Below are 23,268 nucleotides of genomic sequence, written 5' to 3' on the forward strand. Positions count from 1 at the left end.
CCTGCCATTGTCAACGCCTTCCCGGCCAACAGTAGCCAATGGAACGTGTCCGGGTTGGAGCTAGCAGGGCAGGACTCGTGGAACTCCAGCCAGTGGAACGTCACAGGGACTGGGGCGGGGGCCTTGGCTGGTGGGGTGGGGGTCGGTGGGGGACAGGGTGGAGGGATTCTGGGTGGGGGTCCATCAGTGAGGAGCTCCTACGTGACGTCTCTGTACTTCGCTCTGAGCAGTCTGACCAGCGTGGGCTTCGGAAACGTCTCAGCCAACACCGACTCTGAGAAGATCTTCTCCATCTGCACCATGCTCATAGGAGGTGAGTCCCTGGAGATACAACAGGGACGTTATTGGTTGGTGAGAACGTTAGGTCTCAGTGGTGTCAGGGGATAGGAAACCACCTTCTAATGATGTTTGCCTACTATGCTATCGCTCTCTGGTGTATACTGTTTATAAATATACACTAGATATACAAAAGTATGTGGACACCCCTTCAAATGAGTGGATTTGGCTATTTGAGCCACACCCGTTGCTGACGAGTGTATAAAATCGAGCACACCTCCATGCAATCTCCATATTCAAACATTTGTAGTAGAAAGGCCTTACTGAAGAGCTCAGTGACTTTCAACGTGGCACCGTCATGGGATGCCACCTTTCCAACAAGTCAGTTCGTCGAATTTCTGCCCTGCTAGAGCTGCCCTGGTCAACTGTAAGTGCTGTTATTGTGAAGTGGAAATGTTTAGGAGCAACAACGGCTCAGCCGCAAAGTGGTAGACAAGCTCAAAGAATGGGACTGCGGAGTGTTGAAGTGCGTAGCGCATAATGATCGTCTGTCCCCGGTTGCAACACTCACTACCAAGTTCCGAACTGCCTCTGGAAGCAACGTCTGCACAATAACTGTTCATAGGGAGCTTCATGAAATGGATTTCCATGGCCGAGCACAAAAGCCTAAGATCACCATGCGCAATGCCAAGCGGCGGCTGGAGTGTTTTAAAGCTCGCCGCCATTGGACTCTGGAGCGATGAATCACGCTTCACCATCTGGCAGTCAACAGAAGAATCTGGGTTTGGCGGATGCCAGGAGAACGCTACCTGCCCGAATGAATAGTGCCAACTGTAAAGTTTGGTGGAGGAGAAATAATGGTCTGGGGCTGTTTTTCATGGTTGGGGTTAGGCTCTTTGTTCCAGTGAAGGGAAATCTTGACGCTGCAGCATAGAATGACATTCTAGATAATTCTGTGCTTCCAACTTTGTGGCAACAGTTTGGGGGAGGTCCTTTCCTTTTTCAGGATAACAATGCCCCTGTGCACAAAACGAGATTCATACAGAAATGGTTTGTCGAGATTGGTGTGGAAGAACTTGACTGGCCCTGCACAGAGCCCTATCCTCAACTCCATCGAGCACCTTTTGGATGAATTGGAACGCCGACTGCGAGCCAGGCCTAATCGCCCAACATCAGTGCCCGACCTCACTAATGCTCTTGTGGCTGAATGGAAGCAAGTCCCCGCAGCAATGTTCCAACATCTAGTGAAAAGCCTTCCCAGAAGAGTGGAGGCTGTTATATCATCAAAGGGGGGACCAACTACATAGTAATGCCATTGTTTTGGAATGAGATGTTCATTGAGCAGGTCCACATACTTTTGATCATGTAGTGTACCAGAGATTCTAACGATATCGACAGAAGTGGCTCTTCAATAATGACAATGGCAAACTGTTATTGAGTAATTATGACATAAGTGAGTGGTATAACACAGACATCCCTACTCCCTCCCTAATCCCTTTCTCACTGCCTCCATCCCTTCCTCCCTCCCTCTTTACCCCCCCCCCCCCCCCCCCTCCCTCGAGTTGAGCAGTATATGCCAGGGCCGAGGGCGTGTGTGTGCCCTCCCAGAGAGCCTCTCCTCTCAGCCTCTCAGCGTGGAGTGGCCTAAATATTCACTTAACTCATTAACTGGTGCCAGGACCCCACTGAGACATGAATATACAGTAGCAGCAAGGATAGTGTTGGTCTTCTCCTCTGTTCAATTTGAATCTCTTCTTCTCTTGCCACGAGCGTCAAACACCCAGGTCTCCCAGCAGTAGGGCAGGTGTTCCTCTACAGTGCTTCAAGCTTCTCTCTATGTGCTCTATCAAGGAAACAGAGAATGCAGCCTCAGTATCGAACCATGTCTATTGGACCTTCAGTGGGGGGAAAAAGTCGTATTACGTCAAACTTCAACTAAAAAATCAAGACAAATAACAGAAACATCATCAGTTAAAACACACAACATTATATCGAGCTCTAATGCATATGTCTATTATCTATCCTGTTGCCTAGTTACTTTACCCCTACCTACAGTTGAAGTCTGAATTTTACAGACATTAAAACTCGTTTTTCAACCACTCCACACATTTCTTGTTAACAAACTATAGTTTTGGCAAGTCAGTTAGGACATCTACTTTGTGCATGACACAAGTCATTTTTCCAACAATTGTTTACAGACAGATTATTTCACGTATAATTCACTGTATCACAATTCCAGTGGGTCAGAAGTTTACATAAAAAAATGTAGACCTCCACAAGTCAGGGTCATCCTTGGAAGCAATTTCCAAACGCCTGAAGGTACCACGTTCATCTGTACAAACAATAGTACGCAAGTATAAACACCATGGGACCACTCAGCTGTAATACCCCTCAGGAAGGAGACGCGTTCTGTCTTCTAGAGATGAATGTACTTTGGTGACAAAAGTGCAAATCAATCTCAGAACAACAGCAAAGGACCTTGTGAAGATGCTGGAGGAAACAGGTATAAAAGTATCTATATCCACCGAAAAACGAGTCCTATATCGACTGTGGCGTACAGCAGGTCAGCCACCAGGGGGAGACTCCTCGAGGCCTGGTAACAGATGAAGTCTACATCACGAGGCTGTGGCTCCATCTGCTGGACGTGCCAGGTCTCGACGGGCTCTCCGGACAGGACTAATTGGGGCTGATTGGGAGCTGGTGAGTAATCAGGGGCGGATTGCTCACCTGCTGTGCGAGGCCCATAAAGGTGCCAGAAGGGCAGCACACAGGGAGAGGACGAGGGGAAGTGAGGTGACTTCCATGTGGTTGGATACGGTTACCCGAGCTAAGCTGAGGGAGTTGAGTTTGTGTGCCCGACAGGATACAGGAAGACCCGGAGCACAGGAGAAGATATCCCGGAGAGGGTCTCATGGGGGAGACCTGTTCTTTTCTTTTTGATTTATTCTTTAATAAACACCCTTGAAACTGAGCTAATCATACTCTGTCCGTGTCTGATCTATGTAAACGTCTTGACCAAACCCCCTGGTCTGCCACAAGTGGTGGAGAATGCGGGCACTCTGATAACGTGGTCAGATCAGGGTTGACCTTTACACAGTATCAGCATGGACGAGTTGATAGCTCAGTTCATCCAGGCCCAACAAGCACAACAGGCGGTTCAGGAACGAATGCTGGAGGAACAGCGACTACAAAACATCCGCCTCGTTGAGGAAGTCAGGAAGCTGCAAGGATGAGAGTCTCCTGGATCACATCCCAACCAGTTTTTGTTCAAGCTAACGGAAGACGATGACCTCGAAACATATATAAATATATCTCTGTATATTTGAACGGACAGCACCATGGGAAGGATGGCCAAGGCCGCAGTAGGCAAGTCTGCTGGCCCCGTTCCTCACTGGGAATGCCCAAAAGGCGTATTGGGACCTGAACGACGAACAGGCAGCTAACTACGACGGACTCAAACGGGCGATACGGGTACAGCCTGGCCCATTGGGCTCAACGGTTCCACGACTGGAGGTTCGTACACGACGCCTCCCCCCAAGCCCAGATGAGTGACCTACTGCGCATCACCAGAGCATGGCTCCTCACCGACGTATCCACCCTCTCCATCCTCAACAAAGTGGTCCTGGATCGCTTCTTACAGGCGCTACCCCATGACATGAAGAGGGCAGCGAGTTTATGTGGACCCCAGACCTTGGAGGGCCTCCTGGAAGCAGTGGAGACGCAGAACACTTAGGCACTGCTGACTGGGAGCCGGGATGGAAGGACAGCCCCACCGCAGTGTACCCCCTTAACCGACAGTTGGCAGGGCCAAAGGACCGCAAACCCGTGGAGAGACGGCGGGGGTAGGGCCGACCCGACACCGACAACCCCAGGTAGAGGGGCACATTACCGGGGGCACATTACCTGGAATTGCCCGGCTTGAGAGGTTACGATGCCATCAGCTAGCCCCGGAGGCGAGGTGGGTCACGCTGTGAACTATGTCACCTCAAGTTGGGCGCACCACGAGTCAACTGCACCCATGGTCCCGGTGAAGGTTGACGGACACGACACAGAAACGCTATTAGACTCCAGAAGCATGGTTACGCTCGTAACCACCTGCCTGCTAAACCAGGAGACCGAACGGGGTAGGGAGATGTCCATTTCCTGTGTTCACAGTGACACAAAACGGTATCCCACCGTATGGACCAACATTGTGACGCCACAAGGGAGCTGTCAGATGATGGTGGGTGCAATACCAGAGCTGCTGGTACCTCTCCTAGTGGGACGGGATTGTCCGCTGTTCGCGGCCCTATTGGGGCACGAGTTTAGGAAGAAAGTACGAGCCGGCCGAAGAAGAGAGCGGGGACGACCCATTGCCTGTGCGGCCCGGAAGCCACCGGTTAACCAACCTGACTCTACGGGTCCGGAGTCGGAGGAGGAACCAGAACCTGAACCCCCTGGGGAACCAGCCTCCCCCTCCTCGATTTCGAACGGCCAGTCGAGACCCCCGTGGGGGACCAACTGAGGGGACAATTTGGGACGGCCCAGTGGGAGGATCCGAATTTGAAAGCTGCCGCTGCCCAAGTGATAGCAGTGGATGGACAGCTACTTCTGGGGGTGAGTGACTGGTGATATCCCCATTTCCAAATTAAGAATAACCTTTTGTATCAGGTGTCGCGGCAACAGGGGGAACTTCGAGAGGTATTGTTGCTGCCCCGACGGTACGTAGGAACCGTTCTTCAGCTGGCCCACACCCACCTGTTGGGGGCGCACCTGGGAATGGAGAAGACCCGGGAACGGAGGGCCGTGGAAACTGCTGCCCGGAGTGTCAACTCACTGCCCCGAAAGCACACTTCCGAAACCCTCTGGTCCCCCTGCCAATAATCGGGGTGCCCTTTGAATGCATCGCCATGGACATAGTGGGACCCCTGGTAAAGACTGCACGAGGACACAGGTACATCTTGGTAATAGTGGACTATGCCACCCGGTACCCCGAGGCCATTCCCCTACGGGCGGTGCCCAGGTCTACAATCGGGGAGCCCAGCTCCGAGAATTCCTGGTTGGAGACAGGGTGTTCGTTTTGATCCCCACGGCCAAAAATAAGTTCCTAGCAACATGGCACGGACCCTACGAGGTGATCAAGAAGCTGGGACCTGTCAATTACCGCGTACGGCAACCGGGGAGAAGGTAACCCCAACAGATTTACCACGTGAACCTATTGAAGAAGTGGCACTAGAGGACAGCCTTGGCCGTGTTATGGTCGGGACCCAGGACGCCAACTGTACCAGTGGAGGTCCCAAGCAATGAGGACCTCGACCCGGCCCAGAAGCAAGAGCTCAGGGAGCTCGTCGATCAGTAAACGGCGGTCTTCTCCGAGAAGCCTGGCCGCCCTCATTGAACACCACATCCGTACCCGGCCCGGGGAAACGGTACGAAAGAGGCCATATCAAATTCCTGAGGCCCGATGGGTGGCCGTGAAACAGGGAGTGGAGGCTATGCTGAGGATGGGGGTCGTGGAAGATTCCCACAGGGCATGGTGCAGCCCCATCGTGTTGGTAACCAAACCGGACGGTAGCCTCCACTTCTGTAACGATTTCCGGGGGGTGAACGATATCAGCTTGTTCGACGCATATCCCATGCCGAGGGTGGACGAGCTCATCGACCGATTGGGAAAGGCCCAGTACATCAGCACCCTTGACCTGACCAAAGGTTATTGACAAGTACCGTAGGCAGCCTCCACCTGGGAGAATACGACGTTTTCGACACCAGACGGGTTGTATCAGTACCGGGTGCTCCCGTTCCAACGGAATACTTTGACCGCACTAGCAGTACGCAGCGGCATATCTGGATGATATTATCATCCACAGCCAAGGTTGGTAAGAGCACCTGACACGCCTCCAGGCAGTGCTGGACGCGCTTAGACAATCCGGGTTGACCGCAAACCCCAAGAAATGCAAGCTAGGGTTCGAGGAGGTACCTGGGGTATTTGATCGGAATGGGGAACGTCAAGCCCCAGGAGAGGAAGGTTCACGCGGTGCGTGACTGGCCCGTTCCACGCACCAAGGTCAAGTCCTTCCTGGGACTGGCAGGATACTATAGCCGGTTTATCCCCAACTTTGCGGCTATAGCTTATCCCCTCACCGATCTAACCAGGGCCCGCCTCCCGAAAACAGTGACATGGACGGACGAGACAGAAGCGGCGTTCAACAGATCGTAAACCCACTGGCTACAGGTTATCTACAAGTCTCTGCTAGGTAAAGCGCCGCCTTATCTCAGCTCACTGGTCACCATAGCAGCACCCACTCGTAGCACGCGCTGCAGGAGGTATATCTCACTGGTCACCCCCAAAGCCAATTCCTCCTTTGGTCGTCCTTCCTTCCAGTTCTCTGCTGCTCATGACTGGAACGAATTGCAAAAATCTCTGAAACTGGAGACTCATATCTCCCTCACTAGCTTTAAGCACCAGCTGTCAGAGCATTTTACAGATCACTGCACCTGCATTTAGCCTATCTGTAAACAGCCCATCTATCTACCTACCTCATCCCCATACTGGTATTTATTTATTTTGCTCCTTTGCACCCCAGTATCTCTACCTGCACATTCATCTTCTGCCGATCTACCATTCCAGTGTTTAATTGCTATATTGTAATTACTTCGCCACCATGGCCTATTTATTTCCTTAATTAACTTACCTCATTTGCACTCACTGTATATATACTTTTTGGTTTATTTTGTTCTACTGTATTATTGACTGTATGTTTTGTTTATTCCACGTGTAACTCTGTGTTGTTGTATGTGTCGAATTGCTACGCTTTATCTTGGTCAGGTCGCAGTTGCAAATGAGAACTTGTTCTCAACTTGCCTACCTGGTTAAATAAAGGTGAAATAATCCAGACGGATGCATGTGATATGGGATTAGGGGCCGTTCTGTCCCAGGTACACGAGGGGGAGGAGCACCTCATCATGTACATCAGCCGAAAACTGATGCCTAGGGGAAATAAATACTCTATTGTGGAGAAAGTGTTTAGCTGTGAAGTTGGCGCGAGACACTCTCAAGTATTACCTGCTAGGTACCCACTTCACCCTGGCTGCGGACCATGCTCCCCTGGTCTTGATGGCCAGGGGAAAGAACACAAACGATTGGGTCACCAGGTGGTTCTTGTCCCTTCAACGCTTCTCTTTTTCTGTTGGGCACAGGTCAGGGGCGAAGCATGGAAACTCGGATGTCCTATCGAGAAGGGAGACAGACGTTGCACTCATGACCGTCCCCTCCCCAACAGAGCTAGGGGGGGGGGGGGGGGGAGTGTGGCGTACAGCAGGTCAGCCACCAGGGGGAGGCTCGTCGAAGCCTGGTCACAGATGGAGTCTACATCACGAGGCGGTGGCTCCATCTGCTGGATGTGCCAGGTCTCGACGGGCTCTCCGGACAGGACAAATTGGGTCTGATTGGGAGCTGGTGAGTAATCAAGGGCGGATTGCTCACCAGCTGTGTAAGGCCCATAAAGCTGCCAGAAGGGCAGCACACAGGGAGAGGACGAGGGGAAGTGAGGTGACTTCCATATGGTTGGATACGGTTACCCGAGCTAAGCCGAGGGAGTTGAGTTTGTGTGCCCGACAGGATACAGGAAGACCCGGAGCCCAGGAGAAGGTATCCCGGAGAGGGTCTCATGGGGGAGACCTGTTCTTTCTTTTTGATTTATTATTTAATAAACACCCTTGAAACTGAGTTAATCATACTCTGTCCACCCCTGGTCTGCCACATAATATAACCTGAAATGCCGCTCAGCAAGGAAGAAGCCACTCCTCCAAAACCGCCATAAAAAAAAGCCAGACTACGGTTTGCAACTGCACAAGGGGACAAAGATCATACTTTTTGGAGAAATGTCCTCTGGTCTGATGAAACAAAAATAGAACTGTTTGGCCATAATGACCATCGTTATGTTTGGATGAAAAAGGGGGAGGCTTGCATGCTGAAGAACACCATCCCAACCGTGAAGCACAGGGGTGGCATCATCATGTTGTGAGGGTACTTTGCTGCTTGAGGGACTGGTGCACTTCACAAAATAGATGGCAACATGAGGAAGGATAATTATGTAGATATATTGAAGCAACATCTCAAGACATCAGTCAGGAAGTTAAAGCTTGGTCGCAAATGGGTCTTCCAAATGGACAATGACCCCAAGCATGCTTTCAAAGTTGTGTCAAAATGGTTTAAGGACAACAAAGTCAATGTATTGGAGTGGCCATCACAAAGCTCTGGCCTCAATCTTATAGAACATTTTTGGACAGAACTGAAAAAGCGTGTGCGAGCAAGGAGGCCTACAAACCTGACTCAGTGACACCAGCTCTGTCAGGAGGAATGGGCCAAAATTCACCTAACATATTGTGGGAAGCTTGTGGAAGGCTACCCAAAACATTTTACCCAAGTTAAACAATTTAAAGGCAATGCTACCAAATAATAATTCAGTGTATGTAAACTTCTGACCCACTGGGAATGTGATGAACGAAATAAAAACTGAAAAAATAATTCTCTCTACTATTATTCTAACATGTCACATTCTTAAAATAAAGTGGTGATCCTAACTGACCTAAGACAGGGAATTTCTACTAGGATTAAAGGTCAGGAATTGTGAAAACTGAGTTTAAATGTATTTGGCTAAGGTGCATGTAAACGTCCGACTTCAACTGTAGATAGTGCATTTGGAAAGTATTCAGACCCCTTGACGTTTTCCACATTTTGTTTTGTTTATTCTAAATATTTTTTCCTCATCAATCTACACACAATACACCATAATGAAAAGTGAAAACAGTTTTTGCAGACATTTTTGCGCATGTGTTAAAAATAAAAACAGAAAATACCTTATTTACATTAGTATTCAGACCCTTTGCTATGAGACTCACAATTGAGCTCAGTTGCATCCTGTTTCCATTGATCATCCTTGAGATGTTTCAACAACTTGATTGGATTCTACCTGTGGTAAATTGAATTCATTGGACATGATTTGGAAATGCACACATCTGTCTATATAAGGGCCCACAGTTGACCGTGCATGTCAGAGCAAAAACCAAGCCATGAGGTTGAATTAATTGTCAGTAGGCATTGTGTCGAGGCACAGGTCTGGGGAAGGGTACCAAAAAAATTATGCAGCATTGAAGGTCCCCAAGAACACAGTGGCCTCCATCATTCTTAAATGGAAGAAACCTGCTCCAGAGTGCTCACGACCTCATACTGGGGCAAAGGTTCACCTTCCAACAGGACAACGACCCTTAGCACACAGCCAAGACAACGCATGAGTGGCTTCGCAACAATGTCCTTGAGTGGCCCAGCCAGAGCCCGGACTTGAACCCATTTGATCATCTCTGGAGATACCTGAAAATAGCTGTTCAGAAACTCTCCCCATCTAACCAGACAGAGCTTGAGAGGATCTGCAGAGAAGAATGGGAGAAACTCCCCAAGTACAGGTGTGCCAAGCTTGTAGCGTCGTACTCAAGAAGACTCGAGGCTGTAATCGCTGCCAAAGTTGCTTCAACATAGTACTGAGTAAAGGGTCTGAATACTTATGTAAATGTGAAATTTCCGTTTTTAATATATTTGCAAAATGTTAAAAAAAAAGATTTTGCTTTGTCATAATGGGGTATTGTGTGTAGATTGATGAGGTAAACAAAAACAATTTCATACATTTTAGAATAAGACTGAACTTAAACAAAATGTGGAAAAAGTCAAGGGTTCTGAATACTTTCTGAATGCACTGTACATATGTACCTCCATTTATGTACCTCTCATTTCCTTGCACCTCAACTCGGTACTGTTACCCCGTGTATTTTGCCAAGCTATCATTGCTCATTTTGTATTTTGTCCTTGTGTTACCATTTTTTTTCTATTATTATAATTTTTTATAATTCTTTATTTGCATTGTTGGGAAGGGCCCGTAAATAAGCATTTCACTGTCAGTCTCCATCTGTTGTTTACGAAGCATGTGACAATTAAAATGTGATTTGATTAGCAATGATTTTTGATGACATCATGAATTAATCATTACAGGCCTGAGCCACGCATTGGGCTGTCACGCACAAGCCCTGCATGGAATAATGCGACGAGCAACAACAACAACAACAGTTTAAACATCCTACAGTAGCCTAACACTATCACTATCACCAATAGCCTAGCGATGACAACAGTGACACATCAAAGGTAAAAGGCTCGTGGTGCTGAATGGAAAGCGACCGTATTCTACACGCTCCGTGCAGGAGAGAAACCCTTTTAATATATCACATAGACGCGGCCAATAGAAAGAGAGCAGTCACACACAGCATAGCCTACTGTAAAAACAGCCCGTTCACAATAATCCAGTAGGCCCCTGCGATAATAACAAAAATACAACCATTAAGCATTTCCAAATCGAAATGTACAGCTATTACTTCCCATTGCAAACATATTTTATCTTGTTCAGCACACCAAGTAACCGGTGATGTAAAGGTTAAATGCAACAATGTTTCACACGCAATATTTACAAAGAGATACCTAACAGCAAGCGGGTGCCACTGCCACTCACCAAATGATGATCATCTTAAACTTCACTTTTAAAGTTCACCTTGAAGGGTGACATGAAAGGCCCAATGCAGCCTTTAACATCTGGGTAAAAATGTTTTCATTAAAATGGTCAAAAATAAACAAAAATCACATCTTGGTAAAGAGCAATTTCTCAAGCAAGAATTTTTGTCTGGGAGTGGTCTGAGTGGGGAAGGGAAACTAGCTGGTTTGGAACTTTTTTTCTTTGTTAACTTATGAGGACGCCAAGCAGGCCCAAACTCCATCCCACCAAAACAGGCTGGCTGAATTTCAGGCAGTCTTTTCAAACATTTATTTCACTAAAACGAAATTGACATTATTTTCACAATTTCACAGTACTAAACCAACTTCATAGTGTGGACATATACTGTACACTACCATTCAAAAGTTTGGGGTCACTTAGAAATGTCCTTGTTTTTGAAAGAAAAGCACATTTTTGTCCAATAAAATAACATCAAGTTGATCAGAAATACAGTGTCGACATTGTTAATGTTGTAAACTATTGTAGCTGGAAACGGCAGATTTTTTATGGAATATCTACATAGGCGTACAGAGGCCCATTATCAGAAACCATCACTCCTGTGTTCCAATGGCACGGTGTGTTAGCCTTTAAAATGATAAACTTGGATTAGCTAATTTATCATTAAAAAAAACTTTTGCAATTATGTTAGAATAGCTGAAAACTGCTGTTCTGATTAAAGAAGCAATAAATCTGGCCTTCTTTAGACTAGTTGAATATCTCGAGCATGAGCATTTGTGGGTTCGATTACAGGCTCAAAATGTCCAGAAACAAAGAACTTTCTTCTGAAACTCATCAGTCTATTCTTGTTCTGAGAAATGAAGGCTATTCCGTGCGAGAAATTGCCAAGTAACTGAAGATCTTGTACAACACTGTGTACTACTCCCTTCACAGAACCGCCTCAAACTGGCTCTAACCAGAATAGAAAGAGGAGTGGGAGGCCCCGGTGCACAGCACAACTGAGCAAGAGGACAAGTACATTAGAGTGTTTAGTTTAAAGTCGGAAGTTTGCATACATCTTAGCCAAATACATTTAAAATCAGTTTTTCACAATTCCTGACATATAAAAATTCCCTGTCTTAGGTCAGTTAGGATCACCACTTTATTTTAAGAATGTGAAATGTCAGAACAATAGAGAGAATGATTTAGTTCAGCTTTTATTTCTTTCATCACATTCCCAGTGGGTCAGAAGTTTACATACATTCAATTCGTATTTGCCATCTATTTTGTGAAGTGCAACCAGTCCCTCCTGCAGCAAAGCACCGCCACAACATGATGCTGCCACCCTGTGCTTCACGGTTGGGATGGTGTTCTTCAGCCTGCAAGCCTCCCCCTTTTCCTCCAAACATAGTGATGGTCACTGGCCAAACAGTTCTATTTTTGTTTGATCAGACCAGAGGACATTTCTCCATAAAAGTACGATCTTTGTCCCCATGTGCAGTTGCAAACCGTAGTCTGACTTTTTTATAGCGGTTTTGGAGCAGTGGTTTCTTCCTTGCTGAGTGGTCTTTCGGGTTATGTTTGATATAGGACTTGTTTTACTGTGGATATAGATACTTTTGTACCTGATTCCTCCAGCATCTTCACAATTGCCTTTGCTGTTGTTCTGGGATTGATTTGCACTTTTCGCACCAAAATACGTTCATCTCTAGGAGCGGTATGACGGTTGTGTGGTCCCATGGTGTTTATACTTGCATACTATTGTTTGTACAGATGAATGTGGTACCTTCAGGCATTTGGAAATTGCTCCCAATGATGATCCAGACTTGTGGAGGTCTACAATTGTTTTTCTGAGGTCTTGGCTGATTTATTTTGTTTTTCCCATGATGTCAAGCAAAGAGGCACTGAGTTTGGAGGTAGGCCTTGAAATACATCCACAGGTACACCTCCAATTGACTCAAGTGATGTCAATTAGACTATCAATTAGCCTAGCTTCTAAAGCCATGACATCATTTTCTGGAATTTACCAAGCTGTTTAAAGACACAGTCAACTTAGTGTATGTAAACTTCTGACCCACTGGAATTGTGATACAGTGAATTATAAGTGAAATAATATGTCTGTAAACAATTGTTGTAAAAGTTACTTGTGTCATGCACAAAGTAGATGTCCTAACCGACTTGCCAAAACTGTAGTTTGTTAATGAGAAATGTGTGGAGTGGTTGAAAAACGAGTTTTAATGACTGCAACCTAGGTGTATGTAAACATCCGACTACAACTCTATCTGCAATATTACAGCTAATCTACCCCCTAAAAAAAACTCAAACTAGGATACCGCTCCCACTCAGCAGTGACTTGTCTAGGCCTTCGTGAAGGCGGAAGTAGAAAAAAACTGTCCCACCCATTGCAAAATGTGATTGGTTGATTTCTCTGTCACTCCAAAATTCTGCCCTAATACAGTTGAATGCAGATACATTCCGCCTAGCTTCTGAGGGCCTAGCCAATGGCTAGCTAGATTTTTCTCCCCAGAGACCACCAAAGAACAATTCTAATTGGATTTTGTTTATGTTCAGTGTTAACCGTTCCCTTTCCAACTCAAACTGAATAAATTAAATAGAATGTCGTTTAAATTGAAGAAAAGATTAAATAGAAATTACAATGAAATTTAAATACAAAAATATAAATCATTATGAATCCTTTTGTGCTGAAGGCCCTTACAGTTCCCCACTGATCCTTAGACTACATCTCCCATGAGGCCACATCACAGTGATCAAGCCCACTCCTTGTCGCATTTTGGAGTTGGTTGGTTCATTTTAGTTCATGCCTGGTAGACTAGTTCATAATAAATGGTTCAAATGGAAACTGTCTGCATATTATTAGCTTAGATGAAAAAACAGCAACGTGTTCACAGCAACCTGCTTTCCCCAGGGCTTCTTGCAAATGGAAACTGTCTGCATATTATTAGCTTAGATGAAAAAACAGCAACGTGTTCACAGCAACCTGCTTTCCCCAGGGCTTCTTGCAAATGGAACAACTGTCAATGATTTAACTTGAGAGTGGTGAATGTCTATGAATGTATCCCAAATGGCACCCTATTCCACATAGTCCACTACTTTCAGCCATCCCTATGGGCTCTGGTCAAAGGTGCACAATATAGGAAATATGGTGCCATTCAACACGCAGGCAGGGTGGTGTAACAAATTGACCCCATTCCAGATGTCCAGTATGGTGCTTCTTCAATAAGAGGGGGGCAGTAAAGAGAAAGAGGAGGAGGGCATATTCTTAGGCCTCGGTGCAATTAAAGTGCTTTAATTAAGTGTGGAGGCTACACAGACAGACAGGCAGACAAACAGACAGACAGGCAGGCAGGCAGGCGGACGGGCGGGCGGACAGACAGACACACACACACACACAGGCTTGTCACCAGAGCATAGCACTGTGCCATTACTGTCCCAGCCAGCTGACAGCTGAAATTCCATCCACACATTAACACACTCTCTAATGTCAACACAGACACAGATTCACACACTTAAAAAAGACACTGCTCAACACTGAAAGTAACACATCCATACACATGTAATGTGTGCGCACACAAACACAGCACAAAACACTCATACATCCTGCCCAAAATTGTCTCATTGGAACATGTCAAAATAGGCACATTTAACCTGCTTTGCCTGGAGAGTTGAAGTTTAAACACGGTTTAAATACAGATAAGCTGGCTATAGTCCTACAGGTAACCGTGGCGATGTGCCAGACAGACAGAGAATATTAGAGAGCTTCATCCTCACAGGGAGAAACAACAACCTGTCTACCCAGAACCAGACTGTTACACAATAAGAATGATATGACCATCTAGGATCATAGGACTGAGGAACTCACTGATTGTCTAATCGGTCAGGAGAGAGTTCTTAGAATGGGCCCCTTCAATGTGTCTGCTTCAGTTGGCTCTGATATTTAACCATCCATGTACACACAGTCACAGCACCCTTGTTAGTGGCCCCTTCTATCAGACTTACACACACTCTCAACCTCAGTCACTGGAGACACACATACCCATCCTTGCAAACCTCCAAAAGCAACTACCCACACAATCACGCAGAGTCAAATTGTCCTGTGCCATCAGTGCAGTGTGTGTGGTTTGGTTTAACTATCCTTGTGGGGACCAGAAGTCCTCACAAGGATAGTAAAACAAGGAACATTTCCCCAGACCCTACAAGTAAAAGGCTATTTTAGGCTTAGGGGTTAGGGTTACAATTAGGGTTAGATTTAAGGTTGGGTTTAGGTTTAGCGTTAGAGTTAGGCTTAGGGTTAGGGAAAATATGATTTTGAAAGGGAATAAATGTTTTGGTCCCCACAAGGATAGTAAAACAAAAGTGTGTGTGTGCGTGTGTGTGTGTGTGGAGAGAGAGAGCGATGGAAGGGGGGGTGGTAGAAAGAGCAGAGCCGTAATCAGACACACAGAGAGAAGGATAAGCAGGAAAGAAAGAGATAAGAAAGAAAATCAGAGGGAGAGAGAGAGAGGCAGTGCGATTAGACCTCTATTTTGGCAGGGGTATGCTATTTAAACGCTGTGAGTGTAACCGGTGTGGCTAACTAGATAGCGGTGCGCGCTAGTGGCATTTCGATCCGTGGCGTCACTTGCTCTGAGACCTTGAAGTAGTTGTTTCCCCTTTGCTCTGCAAGGGCCGTGGCTTTTGTGGAGCGATAGGTAATGATGCTTCGTGGGAGGCAGTTGTTGATGTGTTCAGAGGGTCCTTGGTTGAAGCCCAGGTTAGGGCGAGGAGAGGGACGGAAGCAACACTGTTACATGAGCAATATACCTTCTGTAGATACAGTATGGCTGTAACAGATTACTGTCTGATCTTCCTGGGCTTCGTGTAGATGATTGTTGTGCATCTGGTATATGTATCTTCTATGTGAAACTATTTTCTGTTTGTATCATTAAGTATTATCTATGACTGATTCTTACATTGAAGACACACTCACGCACACAGACACACACACTCACACACACACACACACACACTTACACACCCCCCACCCCCACTTCCCCCCTCCACACGTTATAGCAACACACACACACTAACCTCTCCCTGTCCCTTTGCCACCAGCCCTGATGCATGCGGTGGTGTTTGGTAACGTGACTGCCATCATTCAGAGGATGTACTCCCGGCGCTCCCTCTACCACACCCGTACCAAGGACCTGAAGGACTTCATCAGGGTCCACCGCCTGCCCAAAGCCCTGGAGCAACGTATGCTGGAGTGCTTCCAGACAACCTGGTCTGTTAACAATGGCATCGACGTCAGCGAGGTGGGTTATAACAACAGTAGACTAAGCAGTCCCTCTCTTACGACTATGCTGCCACTCTCTCTCTCTCTCTCTCTCTCTCTCTCTCTCTCTCTCTCATTCTTGTATTCTTTTCATGTTCCCAATGCTCCTGTTGGTTAAAAAATGTAATTCCGGGCCTCCCGGGTGGCGCAGCGCCAGCTGTGCCATCAGAGTCCCTGGGTTCGCGCCCAGGCTCTGTCGTAACCGGCCGCGACCGGGAGGTCCGTGGGGCGACGTACAATTGGCCTAGCGTCGCCCAGGTTAGGGAGGGCTTGGTCGGTAGGGGTGTCCTTGTCTCATCGCGCACCAGCGACTCCTGTGGCGGGCTGGGCGCAGTGTGCGCTAACCAAGGTAGCCAGGTGCACGGTGTTTCCTCCGACGCATTGGTGCGGCTGGCTTCCGGGTTGGATGCACGCTGTGTTAAGAAGCAGTGCGTCTTGGTTGGGTGTGTATCGGAAGACGCATGACTTTCAACCTTCGTCTCTCCCGAGTCCGTACGGGAGTTGTAGCGTTGGATACCACGAAATTGGGGAGAAAAAGGGGTAAAATTCCTCCCCAAAAAATAAAAAATAAAAATGTAATTCCTCCTGTATTGATTCTTCTCTCAATTCAATAACTTATTTTGCCTCTCTTTCTTCCCCCTATTCTACCTCTTCAACTTTCTCTCTCACCTGTCAATCCTCTCTGTCCAAACTCTATCTCTCATCTTTTATTCTCTCTTTCTCATCCCTCATTCTCTCTAGTTGTTGAAGGACTTCCCAGATGAGTTGAGGGCGGACATCGCCATGCACCTGAATAAGGAGCTGCTGCAGCTGCCGCTGTTTGAGTCGGCCAGTAGGGGGTGTCTGCGCTCCCTGTCCCTCATCATCAAGACGTCGTTTTGCGCCCCGGGAGAGTTCCTCATCCGCCAGGGAGACGCTCTGCAGGCCATCTACTTTGTCTGCTCCGGGTCCATGGAGGTGCTGAAGGACAACACTGTGCTGGCTATACTAGGTAAGGAGACATAGGGCACACAGACTCACGCACGCAGGCACACATGTACACACGCACACACGCACACAGGCACACACACATTAGTGCATATACCTGATGACATACACATTCTAACAGACCTGCTTTTGTTTTCTAAACAATCACACAATACACATGCATTTGCAGTGAATTACACAGCCTGGTCTCATAGACTAGACATAGCATAGTAAACATATATCCGGGACACCCAGATTAGTATGATATGTTACGTTTGGTATTAGACTAAAGTAAGGTGGTTGGTCGGGGTAGATGGGTAGGCGTAAAACACAAATGTCTAGCAACCCAAAGGTTGCGTGTTTGAATCTCATCACAGACAACTTTAGCATTTTAGCTAATTACAAACTTTGCAAATACTCATGACTTTTTAGCTACTTTGGCAACTACTTAGCATGTTAGCTAATCCTTCCCCTAACCCTAAACTTACCCCTAACCCCTAGCCTAGCTAACGATAGCCACCTAGCTAACGTTAGTGTTAACCACCTAGCTAATGTTAGTCACAACAAATTGGAATGTCACACGTTTTCAAATTCGTAACATATTGTTCGAACTGTAAATCGTAACATATCATACAAAATGGATGATGGACATCCACAAATTCATGCATACCATACGAAATGTAACATATCACAATTGGTATGTCCCGGGTTTACATTTACTATGTTACGTGAACCCCTGAGTCCAGGTTGAAATACAGGGGAGCACTGGATTGGAAACCCCCTAACCCCAATCTATACCAGTTTAAATCTAGTTAACCTTCACAGCATCAAGCAGCTGGTGCATCATATAAGTAAATATCTAATATCTTATATGAGGCATATCTTATATGAGGCTGATCTGTATTGATGGGAACTAGGCTATATTATGACCAGAGAGATCACTCCAGATTCAAGTAGAAATGTGGCATTTTTGCAGGTCCCCAGGATGTCAGGAGAAGCTGTCAAAACCGTCCACTAGGGGCAAAAAAAAACAACTCAAAACAAGTGCCAGGAGCTGGAATTAAACCAGCAGTCTATGGAGTTGGAGCTCACTGCTTAGACCACTGAGCCATCCATCCACAATGAGTTAGCAAGGCCAGTCTTAATTAATGGCTAAACTTAACCTGGGGGTGTTTTTCTGTTTTAACCCTATCCCAAACCTTAATCCTTAACTTAACCAATCAGAATGAATGCCTGAACTGTTAACCAATCGGAATTATTGCCTGATCTTAACCCTAGAGTTATTCCTATTTTAACCCTATCCCAAACCCTAACCCTTAACTTAACCAATCAGGATGAAATTAAGTGAGTTACTAGGCAAAAATAGATGTTTGTCCAAGGACGTCAAGAAATGACGAGACTGTGATATCTTGTTGCAGATTATGACTTGTGTTGAAGAAGGGGTCTATTAGTATTACTGCAATGACATATTGAAATGTTGAAGTTGATTAGGGTAACTACGCTCAGAATTATGAATTATTGTCAGTTGGAAAAGTCATTCAAGGCCATGTAAAGAAACAACAAATGAATGTACAAGTACCCCCTCCCACACAGACAAACACACCCACACAGACAAACACACCCACACAGACAAACAGAGTTGACTGTGTGACAGACTGACAAAGGATCCTTTCTCAGTACACTACCGGTCAAAAGTTTTAGAGCACTCATTCAAGGGTTTTTCTTTATTTTTACTATTTTCTACATTGTACAATAATAGTGAAGACATCAACATTATGAAATAACACACATGTAGTAACAAAATAAGTGTTAAACAAATCATAGTATATTGTATATTTGAGATTCTTCAAATAGCCACCCTTGCCTTGATGACAGCTTTGCACACTCTTGGCATTCTCTCAATCAGCTTCATCTGGAAAGCTTTTCCAACAGTCTTGAAGGAGTTCCCACATATGCTGATCACTTGTTGGCTGCATTTTCTTCACTCTGTGGTCCAACTCACCCCAAACCATCTCAAATGGGTTGTGGTCAGGTGATTGTGGAGGCCAGGTCATCTGATGCAGCACTCCATCACTCTCCTTCTTGGTCAAATAGCCCTTACACAGCCTGGAGGTGTGCTCATTGTCCTGTTGAAAAACAAATGATAGTCCCACTAAGATCAAACCAGATGGGATGGCGTATCGCTGCAGAATGCTGTGGTAGCCATGCTGGTTAAGTATGCCTTGAATTCTAAATAAATCACAGATGGTGTCACCAGCAAAGCAGCCCCATGCCATAACACCTCCTCCTCCATGCTTCACGGTGGGAAATAAACATGTGGAGATCATCCATTCATCCACACGCAAGGACACGGCAGTTGGAACCAAAAATCTCCAATTTGGACTCCTGACCAGAACAGATTTCCACCGGTCTAATGGCCACTGCTCGTGTTTCTTTGGACCAAGCAGGTCTATTCTTCTTATTGGTGTCCTTTAGTAGTGGTTTCTTTGCAGAAATTCGACCATGAAGGCCTGATTCACACTGTCTCCTCTGAACAGTTGATGTTGAGATGTGTATGTTAGTTGAACTCTGTAAAGCATTTATTTGGGCTGCAATTTCTGAGACTGGTAACTCTAATGAACGTATCCTCTGCAGCAGAGGTAACTCTGGTTCTTCCTTTCCTGTGGTGGTCCTCATGAGAGCCAGTTTCATCATAGCGCTTGATGGTTTTTTGCGACTACACTTGAAGAAACTTTCAAAGTTCTTGAAGTATTCATATTAACTGACCTTCAAGTCTTAAAGTATGGATGGACTGTCATTTCTCTTTGCTTATTTGAGCTGTTCTTCTCATAATATGGACTTGGTATTTTACCAAATAGGGCTGTCTTCTGTATGCCCCTACTACCTTGTCAAAACACAACTGATTGGCTCAATCGCTGAAAGAAGGAAATAAATTCCACAAATTAACTTTTAAGAAGGCACACCCATTAAATGAAATGCATTCCAGGTGACTACCTCATGAAGCCGGTTGAGAGAATGCTACGAGTGTGCAAAGCTGTCATCAAGGCAAAGAGTGGCTATTTGAAGAAATTCAAATATAAAATATGTTTTGAATTGTTTCATTCTTTTATTGGTTACTACATATCTCGAAATGTGTTTATTTCATTGTTTTGATGTCTTCACTATTATTGAACAATGTACAAAATAATACAAATTTAAAAAAACTCTTGAATGAGTAGGTGTTCTAAAACTTTTGACCAGTAGTGTAGACTGGCCACAGTCAATAAATTTCACAGAGAGCTGACGTTCAATCAGACAGACCTGTAGACTGAGAGGAGACCTAGCTCATTGTTGTACTATCCTTGTGGGGACCGAAATTCTAAATCCTATTATCATTAACCCTTAATCCTAACCCTAACCCTTAACCCTTAACCCTTAACCCTTAACCCTTCCCACCCATTCCTTCTCACCCCTGCCATGTCTTTGGCTATGCCGGATTAAGTGGTATGACATGCTATTCTATAAAATAATTTATCCGTAATTAATATTACCTGATTGAGCTAATCATGTAAATGTAATTAACTAGAGAGTCAGGGCACCACAAAATAATATTTATAGAGCTATTATCTTCCGAATAAACTCTTAAAGATCTAGTAATATTTTACATCAATAGCAGTCAATATTAATCGTCACTTTAATTCAGTCTCATCTGAAAGTTGTAAATTCTTGATTATCTTCACAAACCCTTGATTAAGGGTATTTACTAAATACCTAACTAATCACACAGAATTACACATATACATAATTAATCATAACTTGATTACCAATTACGTCATAAAGGAAAACGTCCCTAGCGGGCGGAACAGATGACAGCTGGTTACACACAAGAAAAGGGGCTGGGTTTGAGTGAAAGAGCGGGAAGACTGAGGGACACAGGGAGAAGCTGTGCTATCGTAAATACAGTATCTTATGCATTCTAAATTACCACCCATTTGGAAAAGGAAAATGCAATAAATATTTACTCTGAGCTGCGCTTCGGTAGGTTGGTGGTAGATGGAAGGCCGTGTTGCCCAACCGAGTCCTTTGAAGAATGTCTCTGCTGGTAAATTGGATACGTTGTAGTAATGTTGTTGTGTGGTAGACGGATTACTCTGTCTGTTCCTTCCTAACCTGAGTTTGCAGCTGCTGTTGCTAACTCAACGGCTAGGAGGTATCACTTCTGTAATGAATAAGAGTTCAAAGTTCATACTATTCGCAACCAAAGCTCACGCTGATGTTGGCTTCGTTCTGTAGTTATTATCTGAACCATTCTGACATCGGACCATCGTCCTCACATCCTCGGAACAGGAGGTTATATTGTCGTCAAGGCTTTATATAGGAAGGGAGAGGAGGGCGTGTTTGAAAAGTTTTATAGCCCATGTCCCTTCACAGGGGCGGGCCACTGATTGAGCAGAGCCCTTATGAAAATCCAAATCTCACATTTTAAATTGAACAACAATTCCATGTGAATCTGATAACTCTGATGTGTAGAATTTCCACTGTAGAGTTTATCTCATCTTATCATTGATGAGAATGTCTCAGATGACAACCGAACTGACATCATATTCATTAAGTACCACCGCATATGTTCAATTGGTCGGATTACCAGAATATAGTTAATTCCCCCCCACCTTCTGATGTTCCCAGAATCTCTATGTTAACCAAGGGTTTTGCAAATGTAACATCAGTAGGGTAGAGAGAGGAAAAAAGGGAGGGGAAGAGGTATTTATGACTGTCATAAACCTACCCCCAGGCTAACGTCATGACACCCCGTCTTAGAGGGATACTGCTCCTACATAATTCTAGGGTCTATTGAACCATGTCCCCTCCCTCACAGCCCTCGTTCCATGGCCACACACATTAATTCAAATAGCCCTAATGCTGAAATGCTATGACAACTCCAGTGCCACTTCCTCTGTCTCTCGCTCTGTCTCTGTTTTCTTTTTCTCTCTCTCCTACTCTGTCTTGCTTTCCCTTTCTCTCCTTCTCTTTCTCTCTAAGTCCTCTCTTCTTTCCTCTGGATCCACATACCTGTTTAAAGTTATATTTGACGTGCCTCAACTAAATATACAGTAGTAATCATGAAACCCTTGTCAACATAAATATTCTTCTTCAGCGTATCACAATAGGCCCTGCGTTAAAGGACTAACCATTCCAGGCACGAAGACTCACACGTCAGTAGACACACACACTTTTCTAGCTCACGTCATCACCCACAAACACACACACTTCTGCTCCCTCCCGTGGACTAATGTATTGGCTCACACACACATGCCTATCATCATTACGAACATACAGTGTTTTAAACCAGTGATACATAAAAACATGAAACAACACACACAGCAAGCACATCTATTTACATATAAATGGAGGGGGAGCTGTGTCTTCCAAGTGTATTGTGTGATAACAGACCCCATAGTCATGTGTAATGATGAAGGTCAAGCCTCTAGCGGTTAGCATCAAAATGGCTGCTTAGTTTCCTCATTTAAAGGGGATGATGTCCCACATGCAGCACTTGACTATCATTCAAAGATGATATGTAAAGAGGGCGTTCTATGGCCTCAAGGTCGGTAGCATTGCTGGTTTTCAAGCCTTACCCTCTAATGAGGGACTGATTGAGTCTTTACTTCCAGGGAAAGAAGAAAAGCAGCAGCGTTGCTAACCTTGAGGCCCTGGTTTGAGTATCGCTGGTGTAGGGTTTCACCTTGATGCATGATCCCCCTTCACTTTTCACTCTGCTGCCGTCCTTTACAGACCCGAGTGTGCCAGGGACATGTGTTCAGCCTACTGCAGACTGCGTGTGATTGTACAGCGTATTGCTGCCTTAATAGAGATGTTATGTGGTTGTATAAGCAGTGGGTCACATCATGTGTGTGGTTCGATAGGTGTGTCTGTAGGAATAGGAGGGATAGGACGCACTTCTCTAAGGGGTGCGTGTGTTCGCGTGCATGTGTATGTTATTGTAATGTGTAAATAGTGCAGAGTAGTCAGCAGTACATCGAGCTGTCTATCAACATAGTGTGTCAGTCCTTCGTCTATCTGTCTGTCGCTGGAGCAGAGAGAGAGAGGGATTTACGCACAGTATCATCTCCTTAAATATGTCCCCAAAGCAACATATCAAATGATCTCTATTCATGTGGAAGGTCAAGTCAATACTTTGTGACTGTC

General features: G+C 45.5%; 1 protein-coding gene across 1 annotated transcript in view; it reads left to right on the forward strand.

Annotated features, from left to right (window-relative positions):
* The window catches only part of kcnh3 (potassium voltage-gated channel, subfamily H (eag-related), member 3), a 198,208-nt gene that overhangs the window by 155,403 nt on the left and 19,537 nt on the right, over nt 1-23,268 (forward strand). Inside the window, exons 9-11 of the mRNA XM_036974624.1 lie at nt 157-313; nt 15,897-16,096; nt 16,858-17,107. Coding sequence (XP_036830519.1) covers nt 157-313; nt 15,897-16,096; nt 16,858-17,107 — 607 coding nt within the window. The remainder of the gene's footprint in view (nt 1-156; nt 314-15,896; nt 16,097-16,857; nt 17,108-23,268) is intronic.

This window comes from Oncorhynchus mykiss, chromosome 3 (genome assembly GCF_013265735.2).
Source record: "Oncorhynchus mykiss isolate Arlee chromosome 3, USDA_OmykA_1.1, whole genome shotgun sequence".
NCBI classification, from domain to species: Eukaryota; Metazoa; Chordata; class Actinopteri; order Salmoniformes; family Salmonidae; genus Oncorhynchus; species Oncorhynchus mykiss.